This window comes from Triturus cristatus, chromosome 4_1 (genome assembly GCF_964204655.1).
Source record: "Triturus cristatus chromosome 4_1, aTriCri1.1, whole genome shotgun sequence".
NCBI classification, from domain to species: Eukaryota; Metazoa; Chordata; class Amphibia; order Caudata; family Salamandridae; genus Triturus; species Triturus cristatus.
Window position 1 is genome coordinate 1,216,637,158 of NC_140585.1, and position 14,632 is coordinate 1,216,651,789.

General features: G+C 42.6%; 1 protein-coding gene across 9 annotated transcripts in view; it reads left to right on the top strand.

Moving 5' to 3' along the window:
* The window catches only part of B4GALNT1 (beta-1,4-N-acetyl-galactosaminyltransferase 1), a 693,972-nt gene that overhangs the window by 517,160 nt on the left and 162,180 nt on the right, over positions 1 to 14,632 (top strand). For all 9 annotated transcript variants that reach the window (XM_085654571.1, XM_085654578.1, XM_085654574.1 and 6 more), the window contains 2 exons: positions 5,945 to 6,051; positions 8,839 to 8,879. In XM_085654571.1, coding sequence (XP_085510697.1) covers positions 5,945 to 6,051; positions 8,839 to 8,879 — 148 coding nt within the window. The remainder of the gene's footprint in view (positions 1 to 5,944; positions 6,052 to 8,838; positions 8,880 to 14,632) is intronic.

Sequence of the window (14,632 nt, forward strand, 5' to 3'; positions counted from 1 at the left end):
GGTAGCTCCCCTTTGGAGATCTAAAGTGTGGTTTCCGGTTCTTCTGGAACTTTCCTGGGACTCTCCAATCCTACTCCCTCTGTATCCTCAACTTCTTCGGAACTCGGACGGGGATCTTCATCAGCTAGTCACACAGGGGACGCTCCGGCTCATGGCGTGGCAGCTTTCAGGCGACGGTGGTCGTTGCCGGGACTTTCGGGACAGACTGAGGCCCTCCTGTCAAAGGCTTGCGCGGACAGCACCACGAAACATTACCGATCTGCGTGGTCACGATGGGTTCGTTGGTGTCTTCGACGGGGTCTTGATCCCGTGGTCGCAGGAATCGTTCCCCTCTTAAATTTTGTTCGCCGATTTGGCGTTGGAAGGTCTAGCATATCGCTCCATTAATGCAATCAGGTCTGCGGTTTCGGCCAGTCACGTTCCTTTGGACGGAGCACCGATTGGGGAACATCCAATGGTTTGCAGGCTTCTGCGGGGTGTACGGTTATCGTTACCCCCGGAGCCTCGTGACTCCGTCCTTTGGGACGTCAACAGGGTTCATGAACTAGTTTCTTTCTTCGCAACCTAATAGATATCTTTCCTTGAAGGAACTATCTTCCAAGCTCGCTATGCTTTTATGCTTGATCTCCTGCAGGAGAGTTTCAGATGTTTGCGCCCCGGACATCTCGGCGCAAGTTTTTTCCCCGGACGGGGTTGTGTTTACGATAGGTCGCAGGACTAAGTCTCATACACGAACAATTTCGTACCCGGCTTTCTGGGACTCTCCGAAGTTATGTGTGGTGGACTGCCTGAAGGCATACGAAGACTTAACGCAGGAAATCCGCCCTCCGGGCGAGCGACAACTCTTGATAGCTCTCAAGAAGCCACACAAAGCGTTCTTTTCCCCCACCATAGCTAGGTGGGTGCGATGGGTTATGCAAGAGGCTGGTATTGACACGAAGCAATTGGTGCCCACTCTGCCAGAGGTGCTATGGCCTCGAAAGCTTTCACGCTGGGTGCGCGTTTGGAGGATTTAATGCGTGCGGAGGACTGGTCTTCGGACTCTACCTTCAAGAGGTTTTATTTTAAACCGGTTCTTAATGTGGCACAGTTAGTCGTAAGTAAGCTTTGAACTAGCATAGTCCGAAGCCTCCGGTCCTGACATAGAATCGGAATTTGCCTAGTATCATGACGGTAAGTTTCAATTCTATTAAGGACACGGAGGCGAGGATTATCCCGCCCGGGGCACCTCTGGTGCGAACCCCCCCGTATGGTTGTAAGTAACCAATTTTCTTTATTAATGGTTTGCTAAAGGTTTTTTTGCTTCTTGGTCTGACGATTCTTGATATGTTGCTGTTACATCGAATGCTGTCAGATGTTACCAAATTTCTGACCTCGTTGCTTGGTTCTTTTAGGGAATGACGGATCCAAACAGGACCAATGATGAGATGGCGTGACTTGCGCGAAGAAAGAGGAGGGGAGGAAGCTGACAGAGGACTTTGGATAATGATTTATGAAGACAGATGATGGACTATATTACAGTGTGCCTCCCTGGTTGTAGGGAGTTGTAGTTTTTTCTATAGTTATTGTTCAATGATTATTGTGAAATCTCTCTGGCTGCTGTGTTTTTGATAAGTATAAAGCGAAGAGAGAATAAAGCATAATCCTCGCCTCCGTGTCCTTAATAGAATTGGAACTTACCATCATGATACTAGGCAAATTCCGATTCTGGAGAGTAACGTGGATGTTGGTGTTAGCACACCAAAATCTGCAAAATACGGTGATCACTGTATGCTTTTCCCCTGTTAAATTTTGGCAGGTTTGACCTGCCAAAATGTAAAGTAGGTTGAGGTATTTAACGCAACCGATAATTATCGATATGTTAAATAGCACTTGACTGTAATTCCAACGCCTGTGTAAACAGGAGATCGCGCAGGTGTTGGAAAATAACCCACTCGTAAGCGAGCTGCCTATATGCAGACGGGATTGCCATCATTTTTGTTCTGATGTCCCGCTCCAGGATTTGTTGGAGCGGACTAACCCAGCTCTCATTTTCAGACTGGGAGCCTGTCCCTGCAATCCCTCGGCTGTTTTACAGCACTGGGATTGCAGGCTCTGAAGTGCTCATGACAGATTGGCCAACTGTAGACAGCCGGCCAATCTGTCATGAGCAGTTGAAGCAGGCATCCTAGAGTACGCAGCAATCTGTCTGCTCCGCCCTCACCATCACACTTGAGCTGGTGGCACACAGAATAATAAAATGGTACGGTAAAGACCATTTTATTACTCTGTGTTTATCTGCTTTGCTCGTAGCAGGCGGGGCGACGTTACTCTGCCTTAACCGTGGAGCCGCCGCTGGATGGAATGCTTATTACTTGGTCTTAAATCCCTACCTTGCTAGTATATTGGTAGCCTTTCCATCCGTGATATCATTGGTGGCCACCCTCGGAAGCCACAGACATTGGAGCGAGTCCTCACATGCTTTTCAAAACGCATGAGGACTTTCTTATATCTGCTTACCCACTAGAACATTCTTTTTAGAAATTGTTATAGCCCTTCTAAGGCCCTGATTACGAGCTGAGGTGCTGTTTATCACACCTGATAAATAGCGATACCACGAGGTGTGTTATTTATCAGGTGTGATAAATAGCACCTTCTACAAGATGGTGGAAAATAACATGCAGATTTTGGTGTTTAACATACCAAAAGCTGCATGATTCAGCAAATACCGTATTCATTTCCCCCGTTAAATTTCGGCAGATATGACCTGCTGAAATAATGAAGGTTGAGGTATTTAACGCATCTGATAGTTATTGGATGCATTAAATGCTTGCCAACTAACAATTCCAACCGATGCATAAACAGCGTCATAACAGAATGGACCACTTATAATTAGGCCCTAGGTATCACAATGTCCTGTACGGAACTGTGGACTGTCAAAAAGAAAGCAGCATTGAACTTACTCTAAATATTGTGCTTACAGTGGTAACATATATCCATTGCTAACTTTCTGGGGGGGAAATGCAGCAACCTAAAAAAATTCTAAGGAGCCCTATGACTGTACTGTTGAATACCAAGGCTGCAGTGGCATAACTAGACCTGTGGCGGGTGAGGTGGCGTTTGCGCCCCATGACGGCCCCAGGTCAGACCGGTGGGGGTGTGGACCGGCCCAGAGTCTGCTGCCCCGCATTGGCACAGGTAAGAGCATGGGGGCGCCATCACCCCCAAAACTCGTGCTGCCCGGGGCAGGCCACCGCCCTTGCTATGCCGCTGCAAGGCTGCCTGATGATTGATTGATTCCGCTTCGTGCTCTTTCGTCAACCACCCTACAGTTCCTGCCGCTTTATGTCGCTCCTGTAGGTTAATTTTTACTCCCTGCTTTCTCCCTTTGTCACTGTGTTCGTCTGCCTTTTTCTTCCTTTCCTGCTTTTATCGGTCTTGTTCGGAATCGAAATCGGATGTTGAAAAAATCCCGGTCACCACAAATAGTATCATTGCCCCCCACCAGCAAGCAGGTTTAGATACCGAAGGTGCAAGCGATGGTAGGCTTCAGAGTGTCTAAACTCTGCCCTCCTCTAACTTTGACTCTAATGGTCTTTTCTATGTGAAATGCACAGTTTTTGGGAGATATGTAAGCTACATGTGTCTAAAGTGTTGGAGAGCATATGACAATGGTATGCTTTGGGAAAGTATGAAACCACCTAGAGTTACGGGTCATATAAGGCTTGTCCCCATGGACTTGGGAATTGAGACGTGTGGGATGGTATAAAGCTCAGGGAAAGGAGTCTGATTAGATAGTAGGAGACTGGTCAGGTGGCCAGGAATAAGGAGTAAGAGAAGATGATGTATGTCATTAAGGACCTCACAGGAGGGTGACGTTGGCAGAAAGGCCCAATAATGAGGTACTCGTGGAAGGAGGCTCAGGCTGCAGGAGATGGTGTCATATAGAGTGGGCAATGAAGTGGGAGAAGCAAATGGCCTTGGCACATTGTGAGAGGCTCAAATTTGCTCAGGTGGCAGAGACTGAGTGGACCATACTGAAATTAGTTTGCTAGAATGAAGAAACATGGGAACAGGTTGTGTTATGGGATCAGGTAACAAGCTAAAATGCGTCCTGCAAGGGAGCAGCTAGTCAACGTGAAAAAGGTGGGTAAGGCTACCAGATGACTTAGCCACCAATACTGCAATGCTACAGCTCTGGCCTAAAATTCCCAAAATAAAAAGCAAATACCTGGACTTGATGAACTTCTCATGGATGTGCATGGGAAGACTGAGAGCTCTTCTCAAATTGTCTGAGAAGCAAGTGCATGATTTGCAGCTGTAGAGAAGTAATACCAGTAGTCTCTGCGTCAGACTGCACAGTATCGGAGTATTCCATGAATTTCTCTTCAGAGCGGCCTGTAAAATATCTTGCTTTTTAGTCAACTGTGTTGGCAGATTTTACTGTAGAGATTGGAAGATTAATCTTTGCCATCAATTTCTTGAAAATGCATCTCGGGTTGAACCTCTACCCTCCTTTCCTCATTCCACCGTCTCTTGGAGCCCTGAGGCACCACTGTTGAAACAGTTTCCAGGGCTGCTATTGGCTCCCGGCCAAGTGCCCAACCAAGGAATTAGGATCTGAAAAAGTAGTGCCGGTTTAATTATCTTTGTGTGTAGGCGTTTCCCTGACGAAATGAGCAAACAAGTAGATTCTTTACATGTAATTACGTCATGATTGAAAAAGTGCCTCTCTTTCCTCAAAATGCACACTGAAACTTGCTTTCACATCAGTCTGAACTGAGGCCAGAGAGTAAGTGAAGTAGGTGGTCTCAAGGCGCATAGATCTCCTAATGGTATGCAGCTGTCATTCACCTGCAAGTGCACCCTTTGACTTATGTGAGAAATCCAGCTAGTCCTGCTTGTTTGCCTTTGGCTCACTATCCGTAGTTTTACTTTCACATTTATAGCATACCTGGCAACTTTTTGCAGTAGCTTGAAGACCGAGCTTTAATGATATAGGGGCAGATTTATGAGCCCCTTGCGCCACTTTTGCGTCACTTTTAACATGGGAAAAGTGACGCAAAAGTGGCGCAAGGGGCTCATAAATCTGCCCCATAATCTCTTGCATACCTGCATTTTCAGTTGCGAAGGGAGACTTCTAATTTTTATGAGCAAAAATGAAATTATTTTACCTCCTTACCACTTAAAACTTCCACGATTTCAATAAAATGCCCTCAATATTTTTTCTAAATCTCTCTTTTGTCAGTTTCCGAATGTTGGCATAGTTGTGTTTTTTAAACTCTTCATGTAAGGAATGATAATTATACCCTCCTCGTCTATCAAAAACTCTCAGGACCTCAGTTTTTAATATATCAAATTTTGCATGTTTGCGTTTGTTTTGGGCCATTTTCCTGATTGCTTTCGGCAGGTTTTACTTGCCAAAATCTGTCAGGGGGAAACAGAGGTGCAATAATTCTGGCACAGCTTCTAATTCCAAATTGTGTAGAATCCTGCTTGTACAGGCATCAGTATTCAACCACAGTTTATAACCATGGCCAATTTTGGTCTGCAGAGGGTTTTGTCTGCTTCTTTTTTAGAACAACTCTTTCTTTTTGCTGTTTGAATGTTTGGTCATTATTTATAGAGCACAATCTTATATTTGGATGCACGTAAATCAGGGACATCGCTACATTATTTTATATCCGAAAAATGCTTCCACTTGGAAAATAGTATTGCCTGTAGAACCCTGCTACGGTTCAACTCGAAGGATTGCATTAATTAATTACAGCACTCTACACGTGCTTGCTTTCCAAGGCTTTTAAGATACTTTACCCTGTATTCCAGGAGTATCTGAAAGTGAATGAGAAGGAACCTTTTAACCATGAGGCCTTCAGGACGAAACTCTTTCCTCTTTATGTTGTCGCCAAAGCCATCATACCACCCAAGTCGCATCAGCAACAGTATCTTTGTTTCTTTTCCCCAGGTCCCAGTCTCCAGCAGACCGACTTCTAATTGCCAAAGCCAACTCTCCCTTGGAATACCCGGTTCAAGGTGTGGAGGTTCGCCCCCTTGCTACCATCCTCCTGCCAGGTGAGGTACCGAAACAATACTCTTCAGGCCTTGATTTTTTTTTGTAAAGGTAGCTATGACCATACATCCACTAAACTGAAATCTGCAATTAAAACGTTTGGAAATTTACAACCACTTTAGAAAGGTGCCACAATGCTATACTAATGGCAGATTGTGCCCATGCAATTGCCAGTTAACATTTACAGTTAGCAATACAATGACCCCGAGGTTGAATGCTTGAAGATAAATCAATAGATTTTCCCCACAGGCTAGAGCTAGTAATGGCTGGTACATAGTGGCTTTCATGTCAGGTAAAGCCAGTCATGTGACCGACTCTTCTATTCCTTATGACCTTTAAATGGCCCAACAGGCGAGGAAGTCACTCTACTTCTATGTAAGCCAGTTTGGATCACTTTCTATTTCATGTTTGGGAACCACCTATAAGCAGAGTTCCTGGTGAGAGGTGAAAAATATCAATGAATTAATTAAAAGTGGTGTTTGTTTGAAAGAATAAGGTTGAAAGAATAAATGTGTTAAATTCAACATTAAAAAGGCAAAGTATTTGGACAGTTTGAAGTACATAAACTTGAGAAGTTAATAGAAAGGCTTAATGTGATCCTAACTATTTGAAAGCCATTAAGATTGGTCTTTTCTCAGAAGTGTTTGTTTATAGTTGAACAACTTTCTAAGTGTTGCCCCGAGCTGTCCTAGAAAGAAATTACCATAATGAAGCAACACCCTATGGTACAATATAAAAAGTGAGTTTACCACCAAAGAACAGTATTGGGAAAAGGAGTAAGAAGGTGAAGTTAGAGTATTTAAGGATAAACTTAAAAGACATACTCAGGAAAATCTTGCATTGAAGATACTGTTGACCAAGGGGCCGTATTTTTGTTGTAGCTTTAAGAAAACATATCTCTGTGCACGCTTTTAGCGTGTGGACATAGAAGTAAATTCCAACATCTTGTTACCATGACAGCAAAGTAAAAAAATGAATCTGCAATGGCGAGAGCATGCATAATCTAAAGAAATATCTATAATGCAACAATACAAATGTGTCAGCAAAGTAAATACATCAAAGAATACAACAGCTTGCAATTAGAAGGTATGTGTCATGTCACATCTCCAATCTAACAAAAACACTACTTGAATGCCCATCACCGAAATCAAACAGGAACACAAATGAGACAATGTAATCATGCACAAAGCACCATGGCTCTGATGGACAGCCCTTGAAAGCATTAGCAAACCATGGAAAACAGTGGATGAAGGGGGTCGACCCGAAGGCCATAACTCCTTATTGTACTTTTTTGCAGAATTGCTACTGAGGCCTCACAGACAGCTAAAGCTGCCGTAGCCGGATTAAAAAAGCTGCAAAAAGCACATATATTTTTAATGGATGATTTAGGGCCTCATTATGAGTGATTTGAACCGTATCACGTAACTCTGCATTCCAGGAATTAACATTAATGAAAGTCCCTATAATTCTGTGGGTGCAGAACTAGCAGGGATTTTGAGTCAAACTCAGAAGATTCACTGGAAAATGGGGAATTGCAAAGTGAATTGGTAATCCTGGGCTCGATTCATCTGGTAATTCCCCGTTCCTCCCTGCAGTTCCCCTGAAATTGTGGCTCTTTTGAAAAGCTGAAAGCACAGCGGAAACAATGCAAGGCTGCAGTGTTTCTGTTTACTTCAGTATTCCAGTGCTCCTCATAAGTCACTTTTACTGGGCCCATCAAAATTATGGGTCAAATTGTCTTGAAGTCCTTAGAAAGAAATTACCCCCCACGATGTCACCCAAGTATTGAAACTCATCAGTGGTTGATTGTAAAACAATAAAGGCCGAGACTCTCCTCAGGAGACAGCTTGCACCAGCTCATTTCTCTTGTCAGCGCAGCCTTAAACAGAGCCAACTATTAACCATGAAAGTGGGGAGAGGATGTGGTGTAATAGCCAGAGCTGCTGCCTTCGGAGCTGAGTAACCAGGTTCGTGTCTTGGTGTCGGCTCAACATCCTGTGATTCTGGGTAAATCATTTAATCTCCTTGTAAATAAATGTGTCCTTAACTGGCACTCATGAAAAGCGCCAGGGTTGATGACTAAGTACCAGCGCTGACCATCGGAAACCACAGGCTCAAATTAAGTACTGAAGCCCAACCTTTATCAGATTCCATCCCCAACCTCCTGGCGTCTCTGTGAGCTTTATGTTACTCACATGTCCACTTTCAATGACTTTTCAGGTTTCAAACTGGATGAAATGCCCCAACCACATCACCAGCGAAACACCCCTCTCTCCCTCGCAGCCTCAATAATTTGTTCTGCATGAGCATTTGAAAATCAGTTGAGGGGACCACATTACTCCCCATGCGTCTCTTGCTTCCCCTGTCTCCTCACCAAAATTGTAAAGTTTTTGTTTAGCATATGGGAACCCTCTACCCCTCCCACAACCTCTAATGGCTTTCCTTTCCTTCTTTAAATACATATTTTGAAATAATCTGAAATTACCATACACACCACAGTGCCTGAATGAACAGCCCTTCCTTCAGAATGCTCTTAATAATTGCAGGTCTGTGGAGACCCTGTGCAAACCATCAACCTCAAAAACATTGAAAAATTAAAAACAATTGAAAACATTACAAGAAGGATATTGCAAAAATCCAAAATATCAGTTGTATTTGAATTGCTAACACATTCATTCAAATTTATCACGTAGTCCTGAAACCCAAATTCGTATGTTTTCACCTCCTTACATATACTAACACTTCTTTTTCTGATGTCTCTGAAAATTCGCCTATTCTTCTCTTTCAAGGTTTAAGTCTACAAGATGCTGAACAAAGGAAAGAGTATACGGTAAGAAATCCAATTTTAAAAAAAATCTTTCGAAGCCTCTATCTCTTACTCAAATAAGTAAAATACATACACGTTGCTGGCTAAAGGCTTTTTTCAATACAGGCCACACTTAAAGATGCTCACTGTCATTTCAGCTTGTCTCACTAGATTTTAAGTGTTTATTGTTTTTTTTTTTAGTTTATTTTTAGCAGATCCAGCTTTGGAGGCCACCTGGGTACTTCATTATTTAGCGGTAAATACTATTTTTCATTCGCCTCAAAGCTGCAAATTCCTACCAATATAGTTGTATGGCGGTCCAGATGAAAAACTTTTTTAAAATAGGAAATTCACTTTTCCATTACAGATCTTGGGAATGGGACAGAGAACTATGTTTGACATGTATAACTAATTTCAGATATGTCCTTATGTGGGCCAGCCATTGCCTGGATAGTAGGGGCAGCATGTTGTTAGTTTTCAGTCCATCGATTGTGTTTATGCAGACCCATATATATATATATTTTTTTCTTTTTTTAGCTGAACGAATAGCTGTGCTATCTTTTCATTTTTTTACACTTCTGATTTAACACCTCTTTTCCACTAGTGGCTTGGACATCTGCCAGTCCACTGGAGGGACTCCACATATTTTATTTCCTACACAAGCAGAGCACTAAGCTGTTCTATATTGGAGGTGGAACCAAAGTATACCTCCAAGCACAGCAGAAAGTAGTTAATTCTTAATTTGACAGATATCGTTTATCTTTAAAATTAAGATGCAACAAATCTAATTCATCTCATAATAAGTCAAAATTGTTATTGCACCTTTTCTGCCCACATATAATTTTTCTTTGTTACGTACCTTTGCTATTTTGCTAAGCCCTTCAGAAAACGGAGGGGATACTGTGTTTCCAATGAAGTGTGATCAAAGATTTTGCCACTAGCACGGAAACAGAAAGTAACTGCTCAACGCTCTGGTGATATTTGTCCGCATGAGATGAATGCCCGGAAAGTGCTAGCATTGGATTGGATTGGACTGTGTGACTGGAAACCTGCAATCTGACCTCAATGTACACAAACATTTCTTTCCAAAATATTATCGTATTCGGACAGAGAAGTGGGTAAAGGGAGTGGGTAAAGGGAGTGATGTCTGTGATTCCACTCCCGAACATGCCCTCGACGAGCAACAACCCAGCCTAGTAGTGAACTTATCCAAAATAAATCTCACTACTATTCAGAAAACTGTTCTGGAAAAAGGATTAGGTTTTGTACCCACAGCATCACTGGATAAATTCAGACTTGTCTGCGAATTAAAAGAGTTTATTCGCAAGATTAAACTGGAAATTTATTTTAGAGACAAGGAACCTAATACCAGTATCCCCACGGATACAGGACTACATAAAAAATCCAATTTCACTCCCCCGGCACACAACCTCCCTATCGAATTACTAGCATTCGAAAAAGCGGTGTTGAAGGAGGTAACTGAATTGGACCCGAGATCAATCAAAGTATTTCATAATACTAGTAAAGCCGAGTACGAGGCTATAAACCAAATTTCAAACAATAAGGAACTAACTATAAAACCAGCTGACAAGGGTGGGGCTATAGTTCTACAAAACACCCCTGACTATCAAAAAGAATGCTTACGATTGTTGGCAGATGAGCGCAACTATCTGGCAATACACCAAGACCCCACAGAACGTCTACGGATTGAGATTTCCAGTTTGGTGGAGGAATCCTTGGCAAATCAGTGGATCAGTAAAAAAGAAGCAGATTTTTTGGAAAACAGAAAACCTACAATCCCTTACTTTTACACAATTCCCAAAATACACAAGTCAATGGAAGCGCCACCTGGTAGACCAATAGTATCTGGCATAGGTTCTATTTTGGAACCTTTATCTAAATTTGCAGATGCATTCTTAAGACCTTTAGTCCAAGCGACCGAAACATACTTACAGGACACTAAGGCAGTCCTCAATTTAATTAAGGACCTAGAGTTCAATCCTTCAACCAGCATACTGATTAGCTTAGACGTAGAGAGCCTCTACACCAGCCTCCCACACCAAGACACCTTGGACATCCTGGAGGAAGTACTTTTTCTAAGCACCTGGGACTACCATACACCCAGACATGTGGTTCTGGAATGTTGTCGCCTTGCTTTAACTGAGAATTTTTTCCAATTCAATGACACTTTGTACAAACAAACCCACGGTACCAGCATGGGAAGTACATTTGCGCCGAGCATAGCAGGACTGTACGTATACCATCTTGAGAAACAAAAGATTCTCCATCAGCACAATCCACACATCAACCATATTAAATTATGGAAAAGGTACATAGATGATGTGCTTTTGATTTGGGAGGGAAACGAGAAAGAAGCAGAGTCCTTCCTGATCTGGCTAAACCAACAGGATCCTTTTTTGAAATTCACTTTCACTATGAGTAAGTCTAATCTGGTCTTCCTTGATTTAAACACAACAGCACATGAAGGACGTATAATTACCACTACACATTTCAAACCCACAGCAAGGAATTGCTTACTAGTCTATGACAGTTTCCATCCCAGAAGTCTAAAAGATAACCTTCCTTTTGGACAATTTTTGCGCCTGCGACGCAACTGCACCACTCGTCAAGACTATAACTTTCAAGCCAATGACTTGTCTCACAAACTGTTGCGTAGGCAATATCCACAACATCTTGTTTCCAGAGCACACAAAAGAGCTCTAAACAACAACAGAGAGGCACTACTGGAAGATAAACCGGAGAACATGCAACCAGATCAAAAACGACAAATTTGTATTACCACCTTCAATATTGCATCGAATCAAGTAACCAAAATAATAAAAAAACATTGGCGAATCCTAAACAGTGGAGGTTTAGAGTTACAAAAACCGATGTTCAGCCATCGGAAAGCTAAGAACTTGAGGGACTTTTTAGTCCACACTCGCCCTAACCCCACAAATACCACGGGCCCTTTACGTTTATTACATCCACTACCTCAGGGCCACTACCCATGCAGCAACTGCAGTGTATGCCATTTAACCAAAGTGACAAAAACAGTAAACTGTAACAATGGAATAACATGGGACCTCAGATCCTTCACCAACTGTAATACGACAGGAGTGGTGTACCTGATTACCTGTATCTGCAACCTTCACTATGTGGGGATGACCACAAGGAAGGTAAATACCAGGATAATTGAACATCGGAGCAATTTTAGATGCAAACGCAATAACACCAAAATGACAACCCATTTTTTGGAGAAACAGCACACACCTAATGACCTTAATTGGATCATTCTGGAACACGTAAGCAACCAGCCTAACATTGAGAAGAAACTACATGAAAAAGAACAGCGATGGGTTTTTAAGCTACGTTCTGATATCCATGGTTTGAACGATGAAATTCCCTGGGGACAATTCACATGACAGTGACACCCACTGTGAAAGTCCGATACTGTATCACCTGGACTGTTAAGTTCTTCCCATTGTTCCCACTACTTGTGATCTGAAAAATTTCTGAATTTTTGATTCTTTGTTTTTTCATTTTTTGATTTTTTATTGAAACATTAAACCCCCTTGGGACTCCTTTTGACTGCAATACCCTGAGTGTAATTACTTAGCCACCATTTTTACAAAATGAACTAATTGAGGGGTATAACTGTAACATAGCTTTTTTATACGTTTTTTATACGTCTTTAAACATCCCCTGTTGACTTATTAAGAATTTTTTGCCTTTTATTCATCTACATTAAAGATAACCTCGCTGAACCCCAAAGTGTTTTGCGAAATAAACGTCTTGGTATTAACTTTAATAATGGTCCCGATCCAAGATGGCCGCCCCCCGGAGGCCTCTCCAAGTACGAGGCACCCCCTTTTCAGTTTCTACTCCGTCACATCTACATAAACAACACCACACCGGAGACACGCCAGAATGCGGTCCGGTAGGTGTTGGCCCAAGTAGGTGTTTTCCGATGCGTGGCTGTCCTGGTACAAGTAAGTGAGCGCTCCGGAACAGTTTGTTCGATTTATCCCGCCCACTACACGGAGAACATCGATCTTTTCCGTCTCTCCCTCCAGAATAGGGCAAGCTTTGACCACGAAGCACTTAACAGCTTTAACGGCAAACTTTACATTTTTCCTTAGATGTATTAGACCGCCATTGCCCCTCCGTTGACCATGAGGCATATCAATGTCCTTTAAAAAGTATGTAAACACTCTCTTTTTGTGTCAATTATATGTTTTGTGTATGTGTGTTTCGTGTTATGTCAGACATGTTGGTCAAGTATGTTAAACCACAAATCACTTTTCAGCACAAAAACGCCGGCATGGAGATAGCGATTTAACTTTCTTCTGTTTTCCTTCTTTTTATAAAGAAACGACCACGAGGCACGTCATAGACTGAAGTGATTGACCACTTGGGTGTAGTGTGCTCACAAAAAACTTCTATAGATAAAAGTACCTACTAACTACTTTTTTTCGAAATAATATGTGTCTTATTATATCCCACAGATGTCTCCTGACGTACATTACGTATGTATTATAAGTTACGCATGCCTCACTGTTGCAGCGTTTTTTCATTTTGCATCTTATTAAGGTTAACTAGGAGTGGCACTGTCGCACTGGGCTGGTCCCAGTGTTGTCCTGACGAAGAGCTGGGGAAGCTCGAAACTAGTTGACAATACAATATGCTAGGTACACCTATTTCATTATAACTAGGGACCTAAGTATATCACCCCATTTTTAATTTCTTCAGCTTAGAGCATTAATAAAGTCTATTTGGCCCACTAGCTGATTAATTTTAATTTCACAATCCACTCCACTTTCACTTGCACTACACAGATTTTCTAGTGCTCCTACGTAATCCGCAAGTCGCAGCACGCCTCAGTCCGTAGAGGACTGGGAGGACCCCAATGATGAAGCATGTCACCGTGGGGAAACCCTGGTGAGTGAGGGGACTCAAGAAAAGGACAATCTTTTCCTTTTTCTACATTTGGTATTTCAGAACCAATTTGGCTTCTGATACCTTCCTTCTCCCTAAGGTTAGGTTCTTTTACTTGACTAGTTCAGGTTGTTCTGTGATACATATACTGCTGGAGGGTGAACCTAACCATCAACCTCTTTTTCCCCCCTTATTTTGATAACCAAAAATTCCACTCAGGGGCACATGTTTTTTTTTTATCAGTAGTCACCTGAAATGCAGCCAAGGATCCCTAGCTGGTAAAAATCAGTTCAGTTCCCCAAAATGGGGTGCTTTACTTCCCTAGATTGTGTGCTGTGTGGTTGTGATCACGTGATACTTGGGAGATATCCCATTCATGACTGAATCACAGGATGGATAATCCATTTCAGATGGACTCTGTGTCTGTGAGTGTGACACGCTGCAAGTACCTGCCATCTGCTGCTTGCACAAGAACTAAATACTACACACACAATATGGGCAAGATGCAATTTTGTGTCCTGGATGCTGGGGTTGACTGTGCCTGCGCCCTCCTTTTAGCCCCACTATCCCCCAATTCCTATCGAGGCGGTTATGCTAAGGGACAAAGCTATAGTGTGATTAGACTTAGGTGTAGATTAACCCCGTTATATTGAAAGTGTGCTCTGTTTTTCACAGTTCAAGGTTTGTTTTCAGTGAGTAAGGACTGGTGGCCAGTTTGTGGTGCCTCCTACATGGTCAGGCACCTGCCTGACTTAGTTTCTGAAACACCTCTCTGCTGCTTCTGGAAGAGCGCATTCATCGGCAACTCTGGGGAAGCTTCTTCGAGCTCTTAGAACCTA